The sequence below is a fragment of the Rattus rattus genome, chromosome 6, assembly GCF_011064425.1.
Source record: "Rattus rattus isolate New Zealand chromosome 6, Rrattus_CSIRO_v1, whole genome shotgun sequence".
Lineage (NCBI taxonomy): Eukaryota > Metazoa > Chordata > Mammalia > Rodentia > Muridae > Rattus > Rattus rattus.
In genome coordinates, this window is record NC_046159.1 from 31452039 (window position 1) to 31479334 (window position 27296).

At 45.2% G+C, this 27296-nt stretch overlaps 2 protein-coding genes and 1 non-coding gene across 4 annotated transcripts in view; 2 read left to right on the forward strand and 1 right to left on the reverse strand.

Annotated features, from left to right (window-relative positions):
* The window catches only part of Syn2 (synapsin II), a 115104-nt gene that overhangs the window by 24169 nt on the left and 63639 nt on the right, over positions 1 to 27296 (reverse strand). The window contains exons 2-7 of the mRNA XM_032905883.1: positions 24256 to 24313; positions 23012 to 23103; positions 20810 to 20966; positions 16388 to 16477; positions 6602 to 6664; positions 6095 to 6237 (exon numbers count right to left, since the gene is read on the reverse strand). Of these exons, the coding sequence (XP_032761774.1) occupies positions 6095 to 6237; positions 6602 to 6664; positions 16388 to 16477; positions 20810 to 20966; positions 23012 to 23103; positions 24256 to 24313 (603 nt within the window). The remainder of the gene's footprint in view (positions 1 to 6094; positions 6238 to 6601; positions 6665 to 16387; positions 16478 to 20809; positions 20967 to 23011; positions 23104 to 24255; positions 24314 to 27296) is intronic.
* Positions 1618 to 1696, forward strand: LOC116904781. Its single transcript, XR_004388445.1, has one exon. It is a non-coding gene; the product is annotated as a small nucleolar RNA SNORA76 (small nucleolar RNA).
* Positions 8651 to 15812, forward strand: Timp4 (TIMP metallopeptidase inhibitor 4). Of its 2 annotated transcripts, none has more exons than XM_032905884.1 (5): positions 8651 to 9167; positions 10290 to 10387; positions 10833 to 10947; positions 13261 to 13385; positions 14171 to 15812. In XM_032905884.1, exons 1-5 carry the CDS (start codon positions 9029 to 9031, stop codon positions 14366 to 14368), a joined length of 675 nt encoding a protein of 224 aa, XP_032761775.1. In that variant the 5' UTR covers positions 8651 to 9028; the 3' UTR covers positions 14369 to 15812. The 2 variants fall into 2 exon arrangements, with proteins under 2 accessions (XP_032761775.1, XP_032761776.1); XM_032905885.1 differs by having other exon boundaries at positions 8856 to 9167; positions 14190 to 15812.

Sequence of the window (27296 nt, forward strand, 5' to 3'; positions counted from 1 at the left end):
TCAGGAAGGAGGGGGAACATAGGGAACATAAATTCCCCTTTTACTATGGACACCCAGAGTTGCCAGGTTCTGTCATTGACACTCAGTGCTATGTGGAGGGTGCTGGTGCCAGCTTCCAGGTGTTTCCTCCATGATGAGCTGATTCCAGACACTAAAAATCCCACAAGCACAGCCATTTTTTCAGAGCTTTATGGTGATGCAGTGAGTGAACTAATGGGATGATAATAACCTCACACTTGAACAGCACGAAATGCTTTCCAAAGTGCACCTCAATAACCCCATTCCAGCCCCTGTGGACTGAAGGAAGAATGGTGTCCATCTTTACAGATAAGGAGAATAAGACTCCAAAGAGTTCTTGCCTGGGTTTGCATATTCACTCAAAAAAGTCTGGGAATTTTGGTTCCTGGCTAGTGATAGGAACTGAGTTGGTTCCAGTGTGATATCTTTTCCCATATACCTACTACCCAGCTCAGAAATGAGTCAAGATTCTCTAAAGTTAAGTTCTATCATGGATCAATAGCACTTAACATATATCTACAGAAGAGTCCATCAGCAAATAAGAAATACAACTCTCGGAGGCTCATGAAACCTCTAAAATCAAGCACATAGAGACCACTAAAGCAATCTTTAACAAAAACAAAAAATTAAAATAATTCCTTATTTCTTATCAGACTAAAGTGGAATAAAACTAAAAGTGAAAAGCAAGAGAAATCACAGAAAGAGAAAATACGCAGTTACATGACAAATGAACAATTCGCTTTGGATGAATGTCGGCTCACTGAAGCAATCACAGGAGAAACTAAAAACGTCCTAGAATCAAACGAAAATGAGAGCAGAGCTGGCTAAAAGCTCTGAGGTACAGATAAGGCAGCACGAGAGAAAAGTGCAGCAAAAGGTCTAATGTTAAAAACACAAAAACAAACACAAAACCCATCAGATGGGTTTCAAATCAATAACCTAATGATGTACCTCAAGACCCCAGAAAAGCAAGAAACCAAACCCAAAATGTAGTAACTGGTAAGAATATTCAGGTAGAAATTAAGAAAAAAAGATAAGAAGAATAGTACATTGAACTACAAATTTAAAACTTGGCTTTTTGGAAAGAACTAAGCAGAAGAAATAGAAGACTCCAAACAACGAAAGTAGAGATGGAAAGGTGGTCCTGCAAGAGACACTAATGATAGCCAGGAGCCATTAGAGAATATTTTGAAAACTTTATTCAAAAAGCTAAAAAATCTGGAAAAATGAATAAATTTCTAAAAGAACACATGGTCAACTAAAATTAAATCAAAAGATACAACTATTGTAAACAGACTCATAACAAGCAACATGACTGAAGCAGTAATTAAGTGCGATCAGAAAGAAAAGCACTGCTGAATTCTATAAAGATTTTAAGGAAGACCTGAAATCAATACTTACAAAACTCACGGAAATGGGAAAGAAAAGGTTGCTAAAAATTTACTCTAGTGTACAAAATCACATAGCCATACCAGGTAAGAATACAACACACAAAAGGAAACTTTAGACCAACTTCACTGATGGATATAGATGCAAAAATTCTCAACAAAATACTTATAAACCAAGTTCAACAATACATTAAGAAGGGCTGGCCCCAGCGCACCTCCTCGTGGTGCCTAGCGCATAACTGGGGCCGCCTGCCTATCACGGGCAGCCCTTTTAACTGCTAGCTACAGGCTTAAAAAAAAAAAAAGGGGGGGTTGGGGATTTAGCTCAGGGGTAGAGCGCTTGCCTAGGAAGCACGCAAGGCCCTGGGTTGGGTCCCCAGCTCCGAAAAAAAAGAACCAAAAAAAAAAAAAAAAAGAAGGGCTGGCAAGATGGCTTAGCTGACAAAAGTGCCTGCCACAAAGACTGATGTCCTGAGTTAGGTCTCATATGGAGAGAAACAACTCCCATAAGTTGTTCTCTGACCTCCGTGCCTACACCGTGGCCTGCACACACACACACACACATACATATATATTCAGCTGTGCTATTACACACACATGCTCACACACACATACAAATAAATACAGCTGATACAAAATTAAAATGATACAACAAGGTCAAGTTGATTTCAATCCAGAGATGTAACATTGGTTCATCATATAAACATACCAACATTAAATTAAAAAACAAAAGCACCATTAAATAGATGGAGTGGCAGAAGACATGACTATTTCAATAGACACAGAGATGGCATTTGATAAAGTTCAGCATGATAAAATTCAGAAGAAACTAGAAACAAAAAGAAGACACCTCAGCATAAAAAGCCACAAGCCTACCACTAACATTATTCTGCGTGGGTAAAGCTGAGAGCATTTCATCTATAATCTGGAGTAAGGCAGGATGCCTACTCTCTCCACTCCGAGTCAACAGAGTGCTCAAATTCTTAACTAAGACATTAAAACAAACCACAGATAAAATAAGATGGACGCAAACAAGAAAGGAAGAAGTCAGTCTGCTCCTATCTGTAGACTACTTGGTTCCATACAGAAAAGACCCTGTGGACTCCACCAGAAAACTCTCAGATCTGATAAACACTTTCAGTAAAGTTGCAGATACAAAGTCAACATACAGAAATCATCAGCTTCTCTATCTATCAATAATTAACTCGACACGAAAGAAGTTAGACAAAAATATCTTATTTATAAGGGCTTATATAAGTTAAAATAAAATACCAAGGGATGAACTTAATGAAGAAACGTGAGAGACCTTTACAATGAAAACTTCAAGACACTGAAGAAAGTGTTCAAGAAGACACTAGACTATTGAAAGACCTCCCATAGCCACAGATTGATAATACTGTTAAATGGTTATAATATCAAAAGTGGTATAGAAGTCAATACAACCCCATCAAAATTCCAATAACTGTTCTCACAGTGGAAAATAGCAATCCTACCATTCCTGAGGAAACAGAGAAGACCTTGACTAACAGAAGAAATCCTAGGCAGAAAGAACAGTCCTGGAGGTACACAATACCCAACCTACAGAGCCATAGTGATGAAGACAGCAAGATTAGCACAAACACAGACATGTAGCTCAATGGAACAGAGGATCCAATTATACCATGATCAATAACACTTAACAAAGAAAGCCATAATGTGCCGAAAACATACACTAGAAAAATAATCTTCTTAGATAAATGATGACGGGAAAGCTGGGTATCCACTAAGACATTGTTAGATGTATGTCTTTCAGTGTCAACAAAATCCATTTAAAACAGTCCAAAGACCTTAGTATAGAACCTAGAAACACTAGAGGGAAGCAGAGAAAACACAGTCATCAGCGAGAGCTTTCTGAGAAGGACTCCAGCAGTCGAAGAATAACCTAAGAATTGAGAAATGTGATTGCATGGAATTAAAACAGCTGCTGGGACCAGCAAGACGGTTCAGTGGATAAGGCACTAGGTACCAAACGACCTCGGTTTGGTCCCCAGAACACACGGTGGAAGGAGATAACAGATCCCTGCAAGGTATCATCTAATGTCCACAATCATACCACACTGCACAATGTGAAGGTTTCTCCACAAACTAAAATTAGAAATCTCGACCGGCCCAGCTCTTCTACCACTGGATATGTGTACCTAAGTATTTTAAGTGCTATGGTGGAGATAACTGTACATCCTTGTTGCTACTTCACTACTCTCAACAGCCAGGAAATAGAACAGGTGAATGGATAAAGAAAACAGTGCGATTTTATTCAGCTACAAAGAAAACTGATGACATGACTTTGAAGAAAAATGGATGGAACTAGAAATTATGTTAAACAAAGCAACCCAGAGTCACACAAACACCACATTCTCTCTAATAGACAGAGCTTATATTCTAATATTTATATGTGTGTATGTTTGCATATGGGACCTAGGTCACGGAACTAGAAAGGGGGCAGTGGGAAGAGAAAAATGGACCTGGGGATGGGCAGGAAAGAAAAAGAGGTAGAAATTATGTGCTACAAAAGCAGAGAGGAGGGACTGGATGGAGGGGTGGGGGAGGCAGAGGCCTGGAGTGGGGGTGGGGAAGCTCAACAGAAGCAAAGTATGTATGAAAATGGCACAATGGAATCCATTACTGTGAACGCTAATTAAGAAAACTAGTGAAGGTGTAGTGGCACATGCCTTTAATCTCTGCATTCGGAGGCAGACGCAGGTGGGTCTCAGTTCAAGGCTAGCCTGGTCTACAGAGTGAATTCCAGGGACTAGAAATTCCATTCAGAAACAGAGAGTGAGAGAGAGGTGGTGGTGGGGCCGTGGGGAGGGGAGATGGAGACAGAGACAAAGACAGAGAAGAAGGAAAGGCCCCAAGGACAGCTTAACTTCCTCTGTTGATAGTGGAGTGGGATGAACACCTTTTCACCAGACAATGCTGAATGCTGTTGGGGGATTTCCAGAGGGGAGACTGCCACACCTAAGCACAGCTCCTACGAGGCCCATTGCTGCTCAGAGCAGAGATATAAACACTCGCACAGAACACTAACGGTCCCTCCCTCGCAAAGAAAAACACCAGAAATGTCACCCATAGCTTTTGTAGTTAGCCACTCTTCTTATCTGTCAGAATCAATCAACTAATCAATCTGTCTCTGTCTCTGTCTCTGTCTCTGTCTCTGTCTCTGTCTCTGTCTCTCTCTCAGATCTGCCTGTCTCTTCTTTCCTGGCCAGAAATATTCAGTTTTGCATTTTTAAACCAATTTAAAAAACAAACAAACAGCTGTCTTTAATTTTACATAGTTTTAAAGCAATGCTTAATTCCTCTTTGGAAGCAGGAAAAAATGAAAATGATAAACAATTATAAATGGTTTGAAAGCAAGAATCTAGTTGATAAAGGTAAAAAAACAAATTCAAGACTATAGGGCATGTGCTTGGCATGTGAAAGGTCCTGGATTCATTTCCCAGTTCCCCAACACCATACATATGCAGACACACACACACACACACACACACACACACACACACACACACACACACACAGAGAGATGAAGAGAGACAGAGAGACACACACAGAGATCACAACCCAAACTCTAAATCCAAAACTCCCAAATCAGAAAGACACCCATCACCATGCCTCAGCTTTCTTCAAGGGTGTCCCACTGCCATACAAGGAGAGAACTTTGATCATTCTCCCACAGAAACTTACCCTAGAGAAGAGCTCGCTCTGTGGGAAGGACTGAAGTGTGGAGCAGGTGTGGAAAGAGTGACAAAAAGAGGGAGAAGGGCACAGTGGGAACAAGGATATGGCTGAGGGACAGGAAGGATTCAACTTCATGTGCCTTGAGTGGCAGAAATCAAATTCATATATTAATAATGTTCTTTGTTTATAAAGAAAACCTCACATCTTAACCAACTTTTTAATAGGCCAAGGATTAATACCCCAAACTGGAGCTGTATGCTGCATGTGTATGACAGAAGGAAGGCAAATCTTGACGTCTTCTGTCTTCCTGACATCTCCACTTTCCCCTGTGGATGTGGCTATGTGGAGCAGCCCTGCACTCGTGGGGAGGCGAGGCTGTCAGCGTTTGACTGCATTTCCAAGGCTGGGTGTTTCTGTTAGGGGCTCAGCTGCTTATGTGCTCTTGCAGTCTGGTGAAGCACACAGATCCCTCTGCTACTATGAAACATGTAGTGTGTGTGATGTATAAAACAGAGTACAGAGGGTCACAAGGTGCACAATCCACTTTTTAAAAACTATTAAAATAGGTCTTTCTGTGAACACGATGTACTGCAGGTTTAATGCCTGCCTTGTTTTAGAAGAGGAAGACAGGTTGGTTTTAGTGACATTTGCCATAACCTATATGACAGTGTTATTCAAGAATACTTATGACCACTGTTAATGAAAAGGCTCATACTAGTGTTTGTTCCTGTCAGTAGACAAAGTAAAATCTACCTTGAGGCTAATGAAATTGGCTATAATTTTATTTCTCAGACTGTGCTTCTGACTTATCAGAAGCCTGACATCTTCTCAGGCATCCTCTCCCTGCTATTACCTTATAGATCTAATGAGGGTAAACTGAGGCTGCTGGGGGCAAAAGGACCTGTTGAATGGCCCCCTACTCAAACCCCCCCATCCTCCCACATACACACACATCCCCCCCTCCCACTCACATGTAAGCCTTGTAGTTGTTGCCAATCTTCTGAACCCGGATGTCATACTTGGCGTCAATGAAGGGTTCTGCTGTGGCATAGGTTTGGGTGAGGGCCACCACACTGGCAATGTCCTGGAAGTCGTAGTGATTTTCCACTTTGACCTAATGTTAATGTAAGGTAGACAAGAAGGGAACAGGTACGTTCAACCACTGAGAAGTCACAGGCACATGGAGTCTCCAAGCCAACCACACAGTTTTGGTAGTGGCACAACATGAGCATTCCATTTCCCCAGCAGTTCCCTTGTGTCTGGTCCCTTCCCAGAGCCAGGGTCATAAGTTGTTGCAAAGGACCAACTAGGTGGCTTGTACTCTTCATTGTATAACTGGGCAAAACCCATGGCTGTCAAGGGACTTGGTTCGGTCCTTGTGGGGAATCCACTAACATAGGAAAAAGAGTCTACAGATGGTTTTGCTGACAAATACCCCTTCTGACTCAACCCAGACCTCCTCGGCCATCCTGTCTTACCTTGCCCATGCCCGAGTGAGCATGGCCAATCTTCACCACGACAGGGAACGTAGGAAGTGTAAGCTAAGAGGAGAAAAGGAAGAAATGGACGGGTCAGTAAGACTTTCCTCTTTGGAATCCTAAAATATTTTCCCTGGGAAGACCCTTGGGAATATCCTTTAAAGAATCAATGAAGGAGCTAGAGACAGCCCCACAGTTAAAACGACTTAAAGGCTCTCCGACGGGGAGCACCTGGGTTTAGCTCTCAGCACCTATGCCAGGTGTCTTAGAGCCATCTGTAACTCCAGCTTGAGCGGATTTGACACCGTCTGGCCTCTGCAGACACCTGCATACACATGACACACACAAACTCATACATCCACACATACCTCCACACAAGTTGAAAAAAACAAATATTTGGTGAATCCGTCAAAATACATTGCATGACATTTTTGAATAACTAATAAAAATATTAAAATTAAATAATTAGTACACCCTACTTGTTTACACGGAGCCCATAGAATGACAGCATTGTTCTCATGGTTACATGGCGGGCTGGAAGCAGAGCTTCCTATCTGATGTGCGACATCTCTCTTTCCATTTTCTCTGCCTTAGATAACCCTGGCAGGACCCCTCACAGCTAAGGAGGTTTGTGTTCTTTTTGTTTGTCTTTTAATTCATGAAAGGGTAAATTTTGCTGCCTGTAAAGTGTATTGTAATAAACCAGAAGTGTTAGGAAATGCACTTTGAGTACCTTAACATCCATTTGAAACATGCACCTCTGACCTCTCCCTATCAAGTGCCGTCTTCCCGGTGCTGACCCTGTCCCTTCCTCTGTCATGCTCTTCACTCCTTGCCAACATCACAGACTCATGACCAAACACAGATTAGTATGCTGAGGCCTATCTCTGTCAGTTCAGGGTTTGAAAGAGATGACATAGAACTTGACGTGTTTACCCTTGGGAGACATCCTTAAGAAAAGTAAACTCTTTCCCAAAGTAGCCCAGTTTTATCAGAGGAAGAATAAGATTGAAAGGACAACGAGCTCTCCAAAGGCAGGATTTTGAGCTGCCACAAAATGCAGGCAGAAGTAGCAGGGTACCATGGAGGTGTGGGAAGAGCACAAGAAGCTACACTAGCAGGTCTCTCCTCCACTGATCTTCAAGTCATTCCATGACACTGAGCGCCTCAGCCTTCACATCTGCCAAGGGACAAAGTTGAGCTGATGCTTTTAAGACCCCTCCAAGTGACAACTCTTGGTCTGAGCACTGATATCAGTCTGGACCTGTCACCTGCCTCTCTCTGACTTCATTCTCTTCTGAGTTCTTTTTTTCCAAACATCACTAACCAAATGTAAAATGAAGAGAGGAATAAATCGTATGGCTCAGTCCTATTTTATGGAGAAAAAAGTTAGGGCCCAGAGAGGCAAAGATCACTCCCAGACCCAATGGCAGTCAGAATCAGGGCCTTGCCTCCTACCCTCCCCAGGCAGTCACTCCATGAGCTTCTTTTCATTCAAATTCTTGGAGCACTTTGCTGACAAACAGTGGACAAGGCTTGGGTCACAATGAGTGCCTGGCTTGTTTGCTAAGCCGCTCCACCTTCTGCAACACCGCGGTCTCCAGGGGGCAATGATGCGCAGTAAGCACTCTGAGGTCCAAAGTTTACCCTGAGTTACAGACACCCCCTCTTTTAAGCTCCCTGGAAAGAACTGCTTCCAACTCTCTGTAGAGTCGAAGGTTCTGACTGAGAAAGGGTTTGAAAGCACTGGCGACTTTCTTTGACATCCTTCCCCGCCACCCCCCACCGTCCCCGCCCCCCATCCCTGGCTGACAGCGCCAAGACACACACACCCCAACTTTCTCTGTCCTGTTCCCTGACTGTTTGCTGTTGCTTTGGAGTCTCGTAAATAGGGCATTGAAAACACTTCCTGCAGCTGAAAGAAGCCCTGAGTAGCTTGTCTCATTCCCAGTATGCAGCTCAGCGAGGGGTCCGTCCTCCTCTGTCACTGTCTCTTTTGCCTGTTGTAATTCTGTCTGCCTCTGACTTGGCCTGTCTTTCTCTGTGTCTATGCCTCCCCTCACTTGCTCTTGCTCTTAATGCTGGAGCCCCAATCCCTCATCTTTCTGCCTTTTCTTGTCTCTTCACTGGTTTTTGCTTTTCTCTCTCTGCCCCTAACGCCCAGTCTTCCTCTACTTCTAGGCTCTTTTCGGAAATCTGCATGTTTCCCTCTGCGTTGACTGGGTCTGTTGGTCTGGTCAGGAGGGCCTCGGGTCCTGCGGTTGTGGGTGGCCGGGCGCCAAAGGAGGGAGGAGTCCATGGGGGCGGGATTGGCCCTAAAGCCAACTCATAAAGACTGGGACTGACGAAGCTTTCTGGAGGAGTCCTGGAGGGGCTGTTTGTTTCGACAGGCAGACCCCACGAGCTCAGCTGGGGCTCTGCAGTGTCATGCCCTGGAGTCCTTTGGCTGCGCTGACCTGGGCGCTGGTGCTGAGGCTGCTGGCTTTGCTGTGGCCCCCTGGACGGGGTGAGGCGTGCAGCTGCGCGCCTGCGCACCCCCAGCAGCACGTCTGCCACTCTGCTTTAGGTGAGTTCATGGCCCTTGAGGACCACAGGAGCGGTTGCCAGTGGGGAAAGTATTAGGCAGTTTTAGATCTGGAGTCTGAGGGAAGTGGGTGGAGCTCAGATCATGTATGGGTGCCTCCTGTGGCAGCTGATAGGTCAGTAATGGCTATTGCTTTATTGACCTTGGAAGTGCAAAGCCTGATTTGTAGAATAAGTATTCTATCATGGACCTCTAGAGTAGTTCTGTCAGCTCAGCTTGATAGGACCTAGCTGTCTCTAAAGCTAAAGTAATTTCCAGAACTCCTGGAGGGAAAGGGTGTTTGCATTATAACATCTGTCTCCCAGTCTGCAGTTGAGGTTGGCAAGGGCCCAACAGAACACACCTTTTCTTCCCCTACCTGGATACTCTTCTTTCAGAACTTTAAATTCCTGGCAACTATTATTCACCCTTCATTTTTCTGAGCTTATTGGTTCTTTGTTGATCCCTTTTGTGGTAGGTGCTGCTGGGTTTTTGCTCTTTTGTTTGTTTGTTTTAAATAAGATATTCTCTATTAGATCAAGACTTCTACAGTATGAGGACCCTGCCAATGAGCCTTGTGCCTTGTGCAAGTTCAGGAGGAGAGGAAGAACTTTTAAAACAGATTTTCCAATGCTGGGGCTGTAGCTCTGTGATGGAACCTTTGCCTCTCATGCCTGAGGCTTTAGGTTCAGTCTTCAATACTGGAAAATAAAATTAAATTAAATTTAAAAAAAAAAGGCTCTTGATTAGATGGGAAGAGATGAATTTCCTCAGTGGAGAATTGGGACATTTACAAATTGGGTAAACATTTGTTACTGTCACTTCTAGGTGAGCTATGAGGTTCTAACTTATCTTGACAGATTATGGGTTATGGAGAACTTGTGCTCTGGAAACCAATGGGTTAAAAGGCCAAAAGAACACAGTGTGCAGCCTAACAGCCCTGAAGGGTTTAAAGCTGGCATCTATTGTAGAGTAAATTCCAAGTCCCTTCTCTCGTTTGTACCATACTGCTAAGGACCCAAAATACTTGACCCAAGAATTTACTGGACACTCAGAGGACCCCAGACCATCCAGATCTCAGAAGGTGTACTGCCACAGTGCTAAAGTTTCCATTTTTCTGTGCAGTGATACGGGCCAAAATATCCAGTGAGAAGGTAGTCCCTGCCAGTGAAGACCCTGCTGACACTCAAAAAATGATCCGGTATGAAATCAAACAGATAAAGGTACATGGGGGCAGAACAGGGACTGAACCATGATGGGCTGATGGAGGGATGGGGTTTGTGCAATGGGTGGGATGAACCTGGTGAGTGAAAGTCAGGCAGTGGACTCTGGTCTCCTTTTGAAGGTGCTGAAGTGAATGTGAGCTCGTATGGGCAGGGGAACCGAGTGATTGCTCAGGATGGGGACTTGCTATCTATCCTGTCCTACAGCTCTTTGTCCATGGGGTCTCCCCATCTCCCTGGGATAAACCAAGGTGTAGACTTGGATGGATGGATGGATGGATAGATGGATGGATGGATGGGTGGATGAATGCCAGCAAGGTCACTGGCGCACCAAGCCTGAATTTGAGCTGTGTTTAACGTTTGGGTAGAAATGAGCACCTTTTATCATGCTGTCATGCCCATTACACTCCTGACCCACTGCTGCCCTTCCATAACTGCCTTTCAGATGTTTAAAGGGTTCGAGAAGGCCAAGGATATTCAGTATGTCTACACGCCATTTGACTCTTCTCTCTGTGGTGTGAAACTAGAAACCAACAGTCAGAAGCAGTATCTGTTGACTGGTAAGTTAAGGGGCTAAACAAGACTTGTGATAGTGACCATGGCCCTTTTAGTTGGGAGGAACAATGAACTCCCTTTCAAAACACAGGGATCCTTGCTACAGAGATCTTGCCCATTGCTTCACTATGTTAAGGACAGGCTGCTCTGCCAATCTAGAACAGCTAGTTCCATTTTGAAAGTTTCTGGTATAAGATTTTTGGTGTCTTGAACCCTCTGGAAGTGTTTCCTGTGTGTTTATCTTGCCCTGTGGATAAGCTTGACTCTTGCAGCTCCACATCCACGAGCCTGGGGCCAGGCCAGCCTCTTCCACACTGAACTGGTTAGGATAGAAAAGCAAATGACCACCCATTCAATATACCCAAGAATATGATCTGGGAATAAGTGAAAACAGTACTAAAGTACTTTGGAATTCAGGAAAAGAGGTGCTGGTGTGGTTGTGAACAAGCCGGGAAGCTCCACTGTTTGAGTGGGCTCTATGGTGGCCTATGAGATGGAAAAAAATCACAGCCCACAGGAGAATAGGGAGGAGTTCTACTCTCATCCATGGAGCCATACTACCAATCCTTGGGTAGAAGAGTGGAGATTCAGGAGTAGATAATAGTCTTCAATGAGTCCATACTCCGACATGTGCCCTGAAGAATGACAGGAACCAGAGGACACAATGAAAGGGACTTCTTGGCTCCTAGTCCCAAGAAGGATGTGAGGCTGTGCAGCCCGGGTAGCCTCTGCAGAGATAGGACAAGCCACCATACCCTCCAGTGGCCTTGTAAGTGGATCAGTCCCTTTACTTCTCCCCACCCCTTTCCTGAGTTTCTGCTTTACTGAGGTATGTCAGGGGAAAGAGAGTGTAAGGTCTCTGTTCTTGAGGAGGTTAAGAATAACCAAAGGTTGGGGCACACAGGAAAACATAATTCTGCAAAACAGTATAGATAAATGGTGCCCATGCCTTCAGAAAAAGGATTGATTGGTAAAACCCTTTGTTGAGAGGTTACACCATGACGTTGTAGCTTTTTCTTTGTCACTTCCCAGTGACATGACACCTTGCTTCTTTCTCCCCGAGAACTGAAAGAACTACCTGTAGTTGCAGGGTGTGTGGCTGTCCTTCTGCCTTTGTCCAAGATAGTCTGTGTCCAGAGGCCCTTGAACTTGGATTGCCACTCATCCCTTCAAGGCAACTTCCTTTATCTACCCTGTTCTCCACTTAGTTCTTCTATCTGGGCAGTTATAGTCCAGTAACCAACGCCCACTTTCCTTCCATGTGCCCTCCTAAAGGGCAGAGATACTGCCATTGATTTCTGCGTCTGGTACAAGGGCAAGCAGCTGCTTACTGAAGAAACGGTCAGGTGTCCAAGTCCTAGGAGTGGTGAGGGATGGCTTTGAGGAAAAGACGTATTAAAAAGATCTATGGGACTGGTGAAGTGGTTCTGTGGTTAAGAGCTCTGGCTGCTCTTTTAGAGGACTCAGTTCAACTCCTAGCACCCACGTGGTGTGGGGGGGGGCTCACAACTTCTGTGCTGCTTAAGAAAAAGATCATGAAAGATAGAAGGAACTTGACAAGTTATTTTTTAAAGGCACGTTCCAATGGGGAAATACTCACCAAGATAGCTATCGGTGGGGCAAGAGAGGCCAGCAGGAAAGGAGTGGACATCTTTTGTGGGCCTACAACTGTATAGAGAACTCTACATACATTCTGTCATTTAATCTCAGCAACAGCTTTATCATTCCCATCCTCTATCTGAAAGTCCCTGTGACCTTCTTTAAGGTTAAGGCAGCTGGTGTAGGGATCTAGGCTGCTCACAAGCTAAGCATGTGCTCTATTTACTCAGCTACATCCCCAACCCTGTTTCTATGTAGCCCAGGCTGACCTCAAGCTTTGATTCTCTTGTCTCAGTCTGCTGAGGGCTAAGGTGACAGGCATGTGCCACCAGATCTGACAAAGAAAGCTGCAGTCTGACTTTAATGCCACCTTCTTCTGCTTCACACTAAAGGCAAGGCCTTCAGCAGATCTCACAGTTCTGGCTTGACAGCTAACCATGATAGTCTTTGCTTAAAGGGTATAGGGATTTGTCTGAGTCCTACATTGTCACTGCTGTCATGAAGCCATTTGAGACTGGAGTTGTCTATGTGTTGTGTAGTGTGTGTTTAGCACACATAGGGCATAATTTACACACACACACACACACACACACACACACACACACACACACACACACACACACAAAGAGAGAAAAGAAAGACCATAACGAAAGTTGGTGTTTAATGACTGGGACCCTAAGCAGTCTCCTGATTCAACTCCTTTCTCTCTCTCCACAAAGGCCAGATTCTCAGTGATGGAAAAGTCTTCATCCATCTGTGCAACTACATTGAGCCCTGGGAGGACCTGTCCTTGGTGCAAAGGGAGAGCCTGAATCATCACTACCACCAGAACTGTGGCTGCCAAGTAAGGGAATGTCCATTTGTGGGGTTGCTTGTGGGTACAGGGCAAGTTTAGAGCCTTAGAGTCTCATCCTTCATGTATTCCTGCATATCCATGCATTTACTCACTTCCCTTACTGACACTGTGCTGTGGAAGTTGGGGGTGGGAGGGCAGAAGCACTCAAGGTAAGTACTTTGGGACACCAACAATCACATGTAGAGGACTGACACAATGCTAAACTACCATTTAAAGAAAATCTAAGCTAGGTGTGTGGTGCACTCCTGCAATGGCAGCACTTGAGAGGCTGGGGCAGGAAGGAGGATGCCAAGTTCGAGCCCACCTTGGGCAACATAGTAAGACACTCTCTTTTAAAACAAAACAAAAAAAATCATGTAAGAAAGGGAGGGAGGGAGGAAGGAAGGAAGGAAGAAAGAAAGAAAGAAAGAAAGAAAGAAAGAAAGAAAGAAAGAAAGAAAGACAACAAGAAAGGGGAACACAGAAAGACAGACAGAGTGCTCTTCCAGGCCCTGTAATAATTGATTTATTTTCAAATTTTAATTTAGACTATAACAGATTTGTGAAGAACCAAGATTTTCATTTGAAAGTAAAGAAAGAATGGGGCCTATCAAGGCTGAGTCTGTGTGACACTAGCAAGATAATACTGTTATAAGGAGATAGGGAGGATAGCTCAGGAGGAAGGACTGGGCAAAGCGAAGGCAGCTGAGATGGCCGTGAGAATGCAGGACTGTGAAAGGCAGCATTAGAGAGAGGACATTCTATTCACTTTGATATTGTGTGATCACGACTAGATCACCACTTGCTATGCAGTGCCGTGTACCATCTCAGCCCCCAATGAGTGTCTCTGGACAGACTGGCTGCTGGAACGGAAGCTCTATGGGTACCAGGCCCAGCACTATGTCTGCATGAAGCATGTTGATGGCATCTGCAGCTGGTACCGAGGACACCTACACCTCCGGAAGGAGTACGTTGACATCGTCCAGCCCTAGAAGGGACCAGCAGCCATATCCTTGGAAGAGTTCTGAAGACCAAGCCAGTTCTCTGTGGTACTCTGATCACCACCACTTGCCATGTTGCTGCCAGATAATGAGAAGTGACAAGTGGATGGCCTGGCCAGTAAAATGGAGGCTGTGGGGCATATGGCAGCTTGGGTCTGCTGTTCACATCTCTAGCTCACAACCTGTCAAGGGTTGGGAAGGAAGTATCTTATCTGTCTTGCCCTCAGCCCCTCTCCCCTGTCTCCCAAACCTTGTTAGTCTAGCTTACACCCATTACTCAGTTTTCATTCTGGCTTTGTTTAACTGGCTTTTCTTAACTCGTAAGGGAGAAGCTGTGACTGTCATAAAATGGTACAGCCTTGCGATGTGCGCTATGGAAGGTGGGCTGACTGTATCCTGAGTGGGCTGGTTGGCTGAAAGGAAAAGATTACCTAAAGCTCCATTATCTCCTACTCCCACTGTCTCAACTTAGCCTAATCCTCTGACACACTTTTATCTGCTTGAAGGACGCAGTGGGAGCTGAACAGCACACTCTTCCTTGGTGTCCTGCAAGTCCTCTGATACTTGTCCTGGCAGAAGGTCTGGCCCAGTTGGCATACATCTTTGGAAAAAAAACTTACACACTAGAACACACATTTTCCCCTCCAGGTTAAATATCTCTATTGCCTTCTGTTGGTGTCTGAAGACTTCTCTTCAGTTCTGTTAGGTTTCTAACGTCTTGGTTCCTACTTTAGAACGTTGTTTTTAAAGAAAACAAAAAAGGTGAAACAACAAAGGTGCCCCACCACCATCATGATTTTTCCTGAGGCCAAGTTTCAGTAGAGGTGGGAGGGAGTCAATACGAGGACCCTCTGGAAAGATGGTGGAATACACCTTCCACTTGCTTCAGGTTTCTTCAGTGGCTCTCCCTGCTAGATGTTACAGCAGGAAGAGGCCAGCTGTGGCCCTGAGAGTATGTTTCCCCTCCAGCTCAGACCCCTTACCACTGTGTTTAGACTCTAACTGCTGTCCCCTGAGCTCCTCGGCTCCTCTGTAAGTCTTTCTGGTTTGTCTATATGGAAAACCACTGACAATGGCCTCTGTGGTTGATTAAACCATAGAGCTCAACATCCCCAAAACCCTTTCCTGGGGAAGATTGTAGAGATTACCCATTCTTTTTGACAGTGCAGGACTGGTTTTCATTTTTGACATGTGGTCAACTGATAAGCAGGGCCATCTGTGCTGTGCTGGGAGAAGGAGCTGGATTTAAATACAATGACAGAGAACAAATATGATCTCTGTCACAGGACACAGCTCTTGGAAGGCTCTGGCAGTGAGACTCCAAGGGATCATCTAGTAAAATCCACAACACCCTTGGGCAGAGGGTGTGGGGATGGAGAGGAAGATGGAAATTAACTTCCAGGTTGTTCAATATGAAAGATCCTCATAGCCTCAACCAACCATTTTTCTTTTCCTTCTGATTTCTGGGGTGGGCACAAAGAAGACATAGGATTAACTATGCCTTGTCACAATTTGGAGGTGGCCATGGAAATGTAAGTTTAGTGAAGAACCAACAGCTTTTATGTCAGGAGGCTTTATACCCACCAGAAGGTTATTACTTGATGAAGCTATCTGAAATAGTGTGTACGCTGTATCAGATATCCTGGCCAAGGGCAGCTATGCCCACTTGGCATGGTTGGGAGACTGACACATGGTGAGGGAATGTAACATGCCCAGTGACACGTGGCAAAGCTAGGGCTACACTCAAAAATCATGAAACTCCAGGCTGTTGGTTCAAGGTTTGTTACTCTCTCACATTAGAATCCCTTTGTTTCTGCTTTTCTCTACTCTGTCCCCAGAATTGGAAAACAAAAAGCTGTTGGCTAGAGTCTAGCTAGGTTTGCTGCTCTGAGTAGTCCCACAGTTACCTGACATGTTGGGCTTGAGGTGCAGAGGCTCTGGCCAGACCTCTAGAGTCACCATGTGGCTAATGTAGAAACAGCAGAGTCAAAGCTCCACTTAGCCACCTACCATCTCTCGGTGATTGGGGTAGTAGGTCTGCTCAATGAGTGGAAATTTCTCCCCTCCCAGTGTCTTGAAGATGGCCACCATCTGAGCAAACTGCAAAAGACAGGAGAGAATTTCAATGTATCCTCAACTTCTGGAACAGACAAAACATCAATTCATCAAATAAATAGAGCATTTCCTCTGGAGAAGGCACTGTGCTAAATGCACTGATGATACAGAGAAAGGAAAGGCACACGCAATTCCTTTTCAAGGACGTGTGCTTTTGGTTGGGGGAAGGAAAGAGAAAGCTAGCATCCATCTAGAGCCTACTTATGTTAAAAGAATAATCTCTTTTCAAACTGACAGAGATGAGAAGAGGTAGGGAACTTCACTCACTCACAGAACTGGAGCAGGGAAAGTGGTGCACACACGTAATCACAGCGCTCAGTGGAGGCAGGAGGATGATGTAGCGTCAGCTACAGAGTGAGCTCTAGGCCACTGTGTTGGGCTACATGATAAAATCTTGTCTTGAGAAAAAGATTAATAACAGAACTGAAAAGGTGTGAAGCAAGGGTTAAAACTTGAGTCTCTAACTCCAATACGCCCTTCTGACCAACAGAGCAAGGTATAACTGAAGAGATAGATAACTCTCTCCTGTGTACTATGTGGACCCACCAGAGTCTGCACAGGAGATGTCACGAGTGAGGCTGTTCTTCAGGAAGACTGGAGGGTCAGTGGTAAGACATACAGATCATCTTCCTGGCACTGACTTACTGGGAGGACTAAAACAAAAAGCTAACAACAGAGAGGTCAGCTGCCCGAGGTCACACTCTCCAGCCAGGTTCACTGCCAGACCCTTCAATCCTTGGAGTATCTACTTTTCCAGTTCTGCAGAGGCAATGCTCTTCTCACAGGAAGCAGAGGACTTCCCCAGCCAGTCCACATCTATCCCACAATGCCAGTGGGCACAGTGATGGGCAGCAGGGGAGATCTAGCATCTTTTCTCCAGTGGGATCAGTTCAGGCTCCAAACTACTAATAGCTTGGTCAGCTACAAGGGAAAGTTGTTAGATCAAACCTGTCCTCTACCTTTCTTTCTTTTAAACAAAGTTTGGTCCCATTCTCTGTAAGGGTATTAGTGTGTGTGCCAAGCTGGAGGGTTGTTAGCGAAGCAGAGCCTTCTGGTGATTTCCTCTTAACTCAACAGTAGCCTTTGGACAAAGGCCCTGTCCTTTCCAGGCCCCTTCTTTAGATATGAGCAGAGAAGGGTCAGTTCCTTCTACTCCCCGCACTGCATCAGGAAGAACACCTTTTATTGTATTTCCCCCTAAGCATCAGATCACCATCTTTTTTGGTGAAGATTCTATTAAAATGCAAGGAAACATGGGCCTTTTGGGACTGCAGCCTCCAGTGACGTGGAACTAGTAACCTTAGGGTTCTAAGGCTTCCTTTAACTCAGTCTCCATCGCATTATTGCTGGAAGAGACCAGGCAGATTCCACACCAGACCTCTGTCTTCCATGTGAGGGGACTGTGAAGCCTCAGAGCACATGTGGTATTGAGGCCACACTGGGAGAGCGCCGAGCTTCCTTTATCCTTGCCCACCACATCCTTCATTGCCATTCACTTCTCATCCATGGCTTCCTCAGTTTGCTCTGACTGTCCAAACTGACCCTCAGCCCTTGCCTTCATTCTACAATTCCTCCCACTTCACTTGACTTTCATACCTGCCTGCCCATCTGGACCTGGTAGGATTCCTCTCTTGCCCAGGCTTCTCGGGCGCTCCAGCATCTGCAGGGAGCTGATGGCAGCTCTGCCTAAAGACCTCTGTCCTGCTGCAGCCCACACTCTGGCATGGCACCAAGACGTGGGGCCCCATCTTCCCTATGTGTGGGTGAGTTACACAGACAACCACACAGATGCCAGGAAGGCCTGCGGCAGACTCCCAGGGCCCTGGGACAGCCAAGACTAAAATGACAGCCAGTTCCCAGGCTTTAGTTGGGTCCCTGAGAGCTCACTCTACCCTCCCTACTCCATTCCCTGTCTGATTAATGTACTGGGTTTGGCATCAAACCTCTCACTCCCTGGAAACTAAGATTAAGTGGCAAGTACACAGTTACCAATTAAACAAAGGTAATATCTGATAAGGGCTATTTCCTCTACGCCAACCAAAAAAAAAAAAAAATGAATCTGAGAGCTGGTGTGGTGCTGGCAGTGAAGAGAAAGATGCTTATTTAAACCACCTATCTAATGACTCAAGAAAGAATTCATTGAAGAAACAGGGTTTCAGGTTCTATTGAATAATGTGTTATTCCTGTCTTTCCTAGACATTAACCCAGGGCTGTCAATCTCCAAGGAACCCAGAATATAGAAACATCTGGAGCAATCAAGGATGGTGACATTCTTGCTTTCTTTGGACCATTGCTTTTACTGACAGAACTATTTCCTCTGAAAAGCCTAGACAGTTTTGGGTACAAGGAGTCATTGCTCACAGTCACTCTAGTGCAGGGCATAGCATGCTCTAGCCTACTGGATACCTGTCCTCACATTGAGAGCACCTTGAGAAATTTAGGAAACATGAGCCAGTGTTATCATATCAGAGGGTCACTCCACTTACTGTCATTCAATATGTCTACTTCTATTGACAAGCTGAGAACAACGTGTAAAATGTCATTTGTGTGGCAGCTGCTTAGTGAGACTATAGGAAGAACTTGGTGTGTGGCCAACAAGTCCTGTTGTTCCCATGCAAGGCCAAAGGCAATGTGCTGGGATTGTGAATGGGTGAGAATGTGACCCCTCACCAGATCCCAGATCCCCTGAGGGATCTCTTTGTTCCTCCCTTCTCTAGCCTCTGCCACAGTTCAGGGAAAGAAGCACAGGACCATTTTCTCTGGGAGGTCTCAATGTCAGGGAACTATAATAAGCACACTGGCAAAGTAAGGCATATATAGTATTAATTACAGCTTGTAGTCACATGAGATGGCTTGTCACAGGGTTACATCATTAAATCACTCAGTTAAAGCTGATTCCAGAGGCATCACCCTTCGTAGCCACAAGAGAACCAAACTCTGACAGGAATTGGAGATGGGGTGGGTTAGAGCATATTTCAGGAGGAAGGTCATGTAATTGAGAAGAAATGGGCAGTTCCCAGAAAAATATTTAATAGATATCTCATATGTGTTTTCGGAGATAGGCAGCACACTCAAATCACACCACCCTTTTAGCCCATTTTTGCAGAACAGTAGGATTCCAGATGTCACAGGCCACACACAGGGAAAAGTTGCAAGTGAACTCAAGAACCCAATGCCTCCTTAACCACAGCGCTCTCAGACCTTGTCCACACCTCTTCCTCCTACACTGGCATTCAGAGAACAGGAAAGCTGCCCATTTGAGTATAAAAAACCAACCGAAAGTCAAGAACAGTGTCAGTGGGCCTGTGTGGTTACAGAATACCAGCTCCCAGAGTGAAGAGGTTTAAGGTTCTGAAATGTCACAATAAGCCTGGTGAACCTTGGCAATCTAGCATGTGTGAAATTTGATTTTTGAAAAACAAGACAATGAAGAGGATACGATTAGAGGCAAGCATTTCCTTCCCTGAGGCCAGCCTGGGGCAGCAGAGCTAGCCGAGGGGAGTACCCAGGCATCCCAGTCCCTCATGCCTCATTCTTTCAATACTTTCTCAGCCTAAAAGTTTCCGCAGCCCTCCAAGGTTTCTAAACTGACTGTGGAGGCGGGAACCAAGCCAGTTCTTCTTCACTTCGTGTGAGAGGCAGTGCGACTTACAGAAATCCTGGCTCTGTAAGTTTGGCAAGGGACTTGATCCTTCCTGGGTCTTATTTCTCTGTACAAAGTGAAAATAATAATACCTCCCTGGTAAGCTTATCATGAAGATTAAATGAAATTACGTGGAATAATCTCAGAAGGTGGCACCACACACAAAGAGGTTTTGTGCTCCTCATTTTCTTCTTTCTCCCATGAAGGGTTAGGACTTGACTACCTCAAAGGAAACTTCCAACTCACATGTGCTATCTGATTCATGCGTGTGCGGAAGAACCTGACTTTGCGGTTGTTGAAGCACTGGTAGAACTGTCTCTAACACCGTTCGGAGTTGAATTTCTCTACTGGCTCTAGGCCTTCCTGATAGTTTACCCATTTTAAGAGGCAAGAGGCAGGCACTTTTACCACGGTAGCCCCTGGTCAAGGAATGACCTACATGAAAGGTTTTCATTACGGGATCTTCGCACAGCATGGTGGAGAGGTCAAAGGTCTACTCTGCAGCAAAATTGTGCAGCCCATGACATCTGGTAATATGCTACCGTGATGGCCTGCCCCATCCAGACTCCCAGATGACAAGCCTCTCGGAGCTTCTCAGTCAGTGATAATAACTACTGGAGTGCTGGAGGCACTCTGCGGGGGGTTGAGGTTTGGAGGGGGTGTGGTATGCTTACCACCCATGGCTTGTCACAGAAGTTGTAAATGGACTCCAGTGAGTTGATGCTGGGGAGGCCTGCATACTGCATGCCAATGACCAGGTGGCGGAAGTCTTCATTCTCCGCCATGCCAAATGCATGCTGTCGGATGAGCACAAAGTCTGGTCTGAAGGACCTGGTAAGAATGCAGAGTCAAGTTTCCATTAACTAGCACCTCAAGTAACACATTTTCAAAGCCTAAGACAGAGAAGAGATGCAAATGAACGGCCAGTCCATGACCCCTGTGTTATTATGATTCCTTTCTGGATGGGTAACAAAGTACCAGTACACTTTCCAAAGATCTGAGGACCATATCTCTGGCTCTCTCTGGACTAAATGCTGTCTTCTTCTAGCATACAAACCCTCAAAGGGGGGGAAAGACAGTTTTAGATCCCCACACCTTAAGTGAAAGGGATTTCTCTCTGTCCTCATAGGGTAGTATGAAAGCCTGAAGTGCCTGTGGTTCTAGAGTTGTGCTCCAATGAGGTCCTGGAAGACCACACTACTACCAGATCTCTGGTCCTAATGTACTGTTCAACTCCTTAAAGCTGCTCCTTAAAATAGGCAATGCCCTCGTCAGGCCCCAGGAGAGCAAGGAGCTAGGCTGGCTGAGGGCAGATGCCAAACTTCCCAGTGTTATCCTTCCAAAGCAGACGCTAGGGAGGGTGCAAATATATTTCGCAGAACTGAAGTTGAGCAACGGGGCTGCAGGAAACACTGAGAGTACAGAATGTTCCCATGCACAGGAAAGCTCTCCTGGTTTCACCTCTAGCCAGCAAAGCTCCTGCTAGCGCTGCTTCAGAGGACTAGCTTGCCTGCCTTCATGCCTAGCGTCACAGATCTTCCCAAAGAGACAGTTTGTCACAGCATCTACCCCAAGGCTCTGCAGCTCAGCATTTGACACCATGTACAATGACCTACCTGGTCCTCTGCCCAGGCACCCATCCAACTCCACCTACAGATCCAACCCAACCCAGCTCAGAGACCAGCTCTAGTAGTGAGGGTTAGAGGCGCTCTCCTCAGCCATTCAAAAACTTACTATAACATCTGCTCAGGGCATTCTGATCTGATCGGAGGTCCCCATACCCCTAATTAGTCCTTTCCTGTTGGACACTGAAGCCCAGCTGCATCCCTGACAGAAAATCCTAACCTTTTATCCCAGTTATGAGAATCATTCAAGTTCCCTGTTGGCACCTGCCCTGGAGTCTTGCTGCTGTTCCTTCTGTCACCACCTGCCTGTGTGCATGTCTCTATGATGCATTGCCCGCCTGTGTATGCATCTCCGTGACACGCTCAACCCACGGATGGAGAAGTCTGTCTATCTGTTGTGGATCTACCTAAGTTTCCCTCACACCTGAATAAGCATCTGCTTTACCTATGTTCTTCAGAGTCCAGAATGGGCAAGCCCACTTTCCTATTGCCAGGTCTCAGACAAACTCAGCCTGGTCTTTCCTGCCAGATTCTGTTGGACACTAGACTCCAAGGGGTCCAGGGTCCTATGACTGAGGTGAGGTAAGAATAGTGCTATTCACTGCTGGAACCTAGAACTTATTTCTGAAAACCTAAAGCAATCTTAAGTTTCTGGACAAATGAAACCATTTCTCCCATCTGGAATTCTCATTCCCTTCATGAAAGAACTTCCCTGTATTCATCAACATCCCAGACCAAGGTACTCAGGACACCACCTGGTGTAGAAGTGCTCAGGACCCAATAATTTTCTTACATCTACAACAAATACTGTCTATTTCAACAGTAGATTTTCCTGTCGGGCACATGAGTTGTTGGGAATGAGGAATGAAGAGAAGATACAGGGATGTGCATCAAAACGAGCAATCAGTGCAGGGCAGGGCTTTGCCATCAACTCTGAGTGAATCTGAACAAATCAAGCATAAATGGGAAGGTCGGGTGTTTTAAAATGTTTTCAAAAGCAACAGGACCTGGTTCTCCAGGGTTACTAGTTGGAGAGAGATAAAAGCACAAACCACCCTGACTTGAGGGTAGGTAGCAGTCCTAACATCAGTTACCTCTGAGTGAATACTTAAGGTTGCTTTCTCTAAAGCTGGACTAAGAACTGCCTTCTCTAGCACGTCTGTGTAATACTTGATGCAACCATCTCAAGCTGATTGAAGCCACCACATCAAGTGGAGGGCACAGCAACCCCAAGAACAGAAAGGCCCGTACCTGACAACCTTTGTGCCATTCCGGAGTACCTGCATGTCCACGGCGTAGGTTCCATCTGCATGGGCCACCAGGTTAAGCTCTGAAAATTCTGCCTGGAGAGTAAGAGTACACAGTGAGTCTCAGTCCTGTACACAGCAGCAGCCATAGACCACACATCTATTTAGTTTCTATGTTTCTCACATCCATTAGATTTCACCCAGTACTCAAGGAAACCCTTTGAGTTGGGTGCTAGAGAGAACTCTCCTATCTATCAAAGGAGAAAACTGCCTAAGTCACATGACTTTTCTGAACAAACAAAAACCTCTCACTGTGTCTTCTGATTCTCAGCTCAGCTTCCCCTGAACCTCTCTACAGAGACAGAATGTGACCAGGACAAGTATCTCCTTTCTTAGTCTCTGCTTGAAGCACTGGATTCTGGGTTAGGCTACTAGGTTTCTGTCTCCCTGTCCCTGCAGCATATCAACTGAGGTACTTGCCCTGCCTGGGTTTCCGTTTTTTCAGTCTATAACACAGGTAGTTTTTTTTTTAAATCAATCCAGAATATCTAACAAGTTGTTTTAAGAATGGAATATAGATTGGGCATGGTAGTGTACCCCTTTAATCCTTGCTTTCTGGAGACAGCGGTAGGCTGATCTCTCTAAGTCTAAATCAAGTTCCAGAACAGCCAGGGCCACTTAGTGAGATAATGTTGCAAAAACCAACAAACAGCAGTAGCAATAGGTAGGAGAGTATCCTATTATTCTGTAAATTCTAACACAGAGAAAAGAAATAACTTCTGTTATTACATAGAAAATATATTATTTAAACAGGACATCTCCTCATAAAGGACCTAATTTTCTATTACATGGAGCAAGAGGCAGAGGAAGGTAAACAAACAGCCTTTCAAATTCCTTATAAAAACAAGGGGATGTTCTACTCTGAAGTGCAGCCTCAGGGTCAGAGTAGGCAGAGCCTAAGATATATGCTTGCCCAGAATCACATTGCCATCAACAGCATGGGGATAAGGTCAGTGACCTAGGAAGACACTCCTCCAATGCTTCCTCAGCTTGGGAAACCTGCCTTGCAAGAGACCATTGAGAATCATATTGTTTGCTCTGAACCAACATCTGAACCGTTAAGATTCAGGGAAATGAAAAGCCCTATGACAGGAGATGCGCATTCAAGAACCCACTGGGGGACATTGGACAGTAAGAGATGGCTCACTCTGGGATGATGGAGGGCATGTGAGGCTTCTTGCTGATTACCTGTTCCACTTTGATGTCATAATCTCCAAGGATTTTTTTGCCCCGAAAGCACTTGGCCCTAGAGAAAGGGAGAAGGGCACACTGATTAGTTTTGTTCATGCGTGTGAACTCAGATATGTAATCTCCTCAATAAGAGGACTATAGCAGATGGACCCCAGACTGAGAGTCAGGAGACCTGGGTTCTAGCTCTTGATTCTATTGATTGCCATAAAGTCCTAAGCAAGCCACTTCATTCCTTTTAGCACCACCTGCAAAATTATCCACAGTACCCTTTTACTTTCAACTGTTTTGTCATTTTATGATCTAATCTCCTGTATTACACACACACACACACAGAGAGAGAGAGACAGAGACAGAGAGACAGAGACAGAGAGAGACAGAGAGACAGAGACAGAGAGAGAAGGGGAGAAAGAGTGTGTGTGTGTGTGTGTGTGTGTGTGTGTGTGTGTGTGTGTGTGTGTGTCTAGAAATAGGAATTTCCTCTATATTGTTCTTGGTAAAGACTAGGTCAATCTTACACACCTCTGATGTGTCCTTGTCTAACCCCATGTTTCACTCTACATGTAACTGTCATCAACTTGTAGACTTTTAGGATTTAAAGAAATCCCTATGGACAGGGTTGCGTTAGGTTGAGTTGTTAGATGAGGGGGGGTCTGTGGAGATCCCCAAATAACCAGGTTGATGCTAGGACAGATGGTTACTCTCTGCAAACCAACAATGAGGTCCCATTGCAAAGGACAACATCCACAGAGCTCATTGAACATAGAGAGGTTAAGAATGGAGCCTTCACCCCTAGTTCTAGTCTCTTTGGTGAGTGACAGAAAGAGAAACATGGACACCAACTGGACCATAAACTTGACCTACAATGTGTCCTGCCTGTGAGATGTGCTCGAGCAATCATGACACTGAGCTTGTGGGAGTGGCCAACCAATGTCTAATTTAACTTAAGGCCACTTCATGAGAGAAAGCACATGTCCAACACTGCTTGGATGGCCAAGAACCAAAGACTGGATATGCCAGAGACCTAGGGAAGAGACAAATATAATGTATCTTTAAAAAAAAAATCAATGAAATGACTCCTACTGGTATTCAGGTATACTCATACATCAGTGTCTCTTCTGGTCATCATCAGAGACCTTCCTCAAGCAGTAGATAGGAATAGATACAGAGACCCACAGCCAAACTTGAGGAGAAAGAGTCGAAATTAGAGATCTCCTTTGGGTTCCTACCCTTGGAGCTTGAGGAATCCCTCAGAGAGGGGAGGAAAGGTTATAGGAGTCAGTGGGAATGGCGGACACCAGGAGAATATGGGCCACTGAATCAACTAAGCAGAGTTCATGGGGAGTTCACGAGTCTGAAGTGGCAAGCACGGGCCTGCACGGGTCTGTACCAGATCTTCTGTATATGCTTTTGATATCAGCTTGGTGTTTTTGTGGGACTCCTAACTGAGAGTGGGTGTGTCTCTGACTCTTTTGCCTGCTCTTAAGACTCTTTTCCTCCTGTTTAGTTGCCTTTCCAGCTTCGGTGTAAGAATTTTTGCCTTGCCTTATTGTTGGAGGCCTGCTCTTTTGTGATGGGAGATGGAAGAGAGGGAGATCTGGGAGAGAGAGGAGGTGACAGAGCTGGGAGGAGTGGAAGGAGGGGAAACTGTGCTTGGGATGCGATGTATGAGAGAAGAAATCTATTTTTTAAAAAAGAAGATGGGATCGAAATAGAAAGAATGAGAGAGAGAGAGAGAGAGAGAGGGAGAGAGAGAGAGAGATTGCTTGCTATTAACTCTTGATTTCTTCATACACATACCAGAAGAGCTGACAACCAAGGAAAGCAACTGCAACCGACATAAACAGCCTGTATCACAGACACTGGGGAAAACAAGTGTCTAAGTTATGCAGCCCAGTGTCCTCCCAATCTGCCAGGGTTGAGAGGAGCTTCATCCTATGCATTAATGGCCTGCATCGGGCCTGTATGAGGAGACCACATTCTTGCAGTTGTATTCCTTCCTGCCTGCCTCTAAGCTTCCTTCCCTCTGTAGGATTTTTCTTCTCTGCTATTTAGGCTTTGTTTTCTGTTTGTAAAGCAGGGCCTGGGTACCTGCACCTAGTAGGCTAAATCATGCCTGCTTCTCCCCCTGTGTTCTACATTTCCAACTAGCTTGTTTCAGTGGAGGTTTTCCAAATCTCTTCTCAAAATAAAGGAGTATGCCAATATTTTATTTCACATTGTGTTCTATGAGCTGTATGCTAGTTGCTTGTAAGAATAATTGATCCTCATAATGACTGACCAAACAGGGAGACAATTCTTTGAAACAATAATAACGAAAAAAAAGAATCAAAATTCAAAGGAAGAAAATGACATTTCCAAGGTCATTGGCAAGTTAGTGGCACAGTCACACGGGACCCTGAGTGCGGTGCCCCATGTCACACAGCACTATCTTCCTCTGCTGTGTTTTCCCCGCTGTCCCACACCATGGAAAATGACTTACCACATGTACTGCAGCATTTTCCCCCCATTTTTTCTTCTACTCAGAAGAAACTTAATGATGCTATAAGTACTCGTCCCACCACAAATACTTCCTTTCCTGGTTCCTGTCAACTTACTCAGGATGAGGCCAGGCTATTTCCTTTGCTCTATGGATTCTGGAACAGACCGTTCTAGGAAGTTGTCATTTGTGCTATCCAAGTCCCTGGCCACCCTGAAATTGCTCCTCTGAGGCACTGGGCCATCCTGGAGCTGGATCACTAAGTCCAACCCCCCACCTCTGCCCTAATTCCTTCCTAAGTTTCACATCCGCTTGCATCCAGGACCCTGAGCAACATTCACAGTCCAGCATGCCCTGTAGCACATGCCACTCTCTTGACAGTTTTGTCTATGCATGACACTGTCACTGATCTGCTTACAAGTAGACTCAGTCACTTTGCTTATGACTATAGCAAGGACAAACTAAAATAAAGGACCAACAAAATGGCTTCTCTTTGGTTGTATGCCTGCACTGCTATCACAAATGCTCTCTTGATGTTTCTTCCTACCTTTGTGTCTCAAAT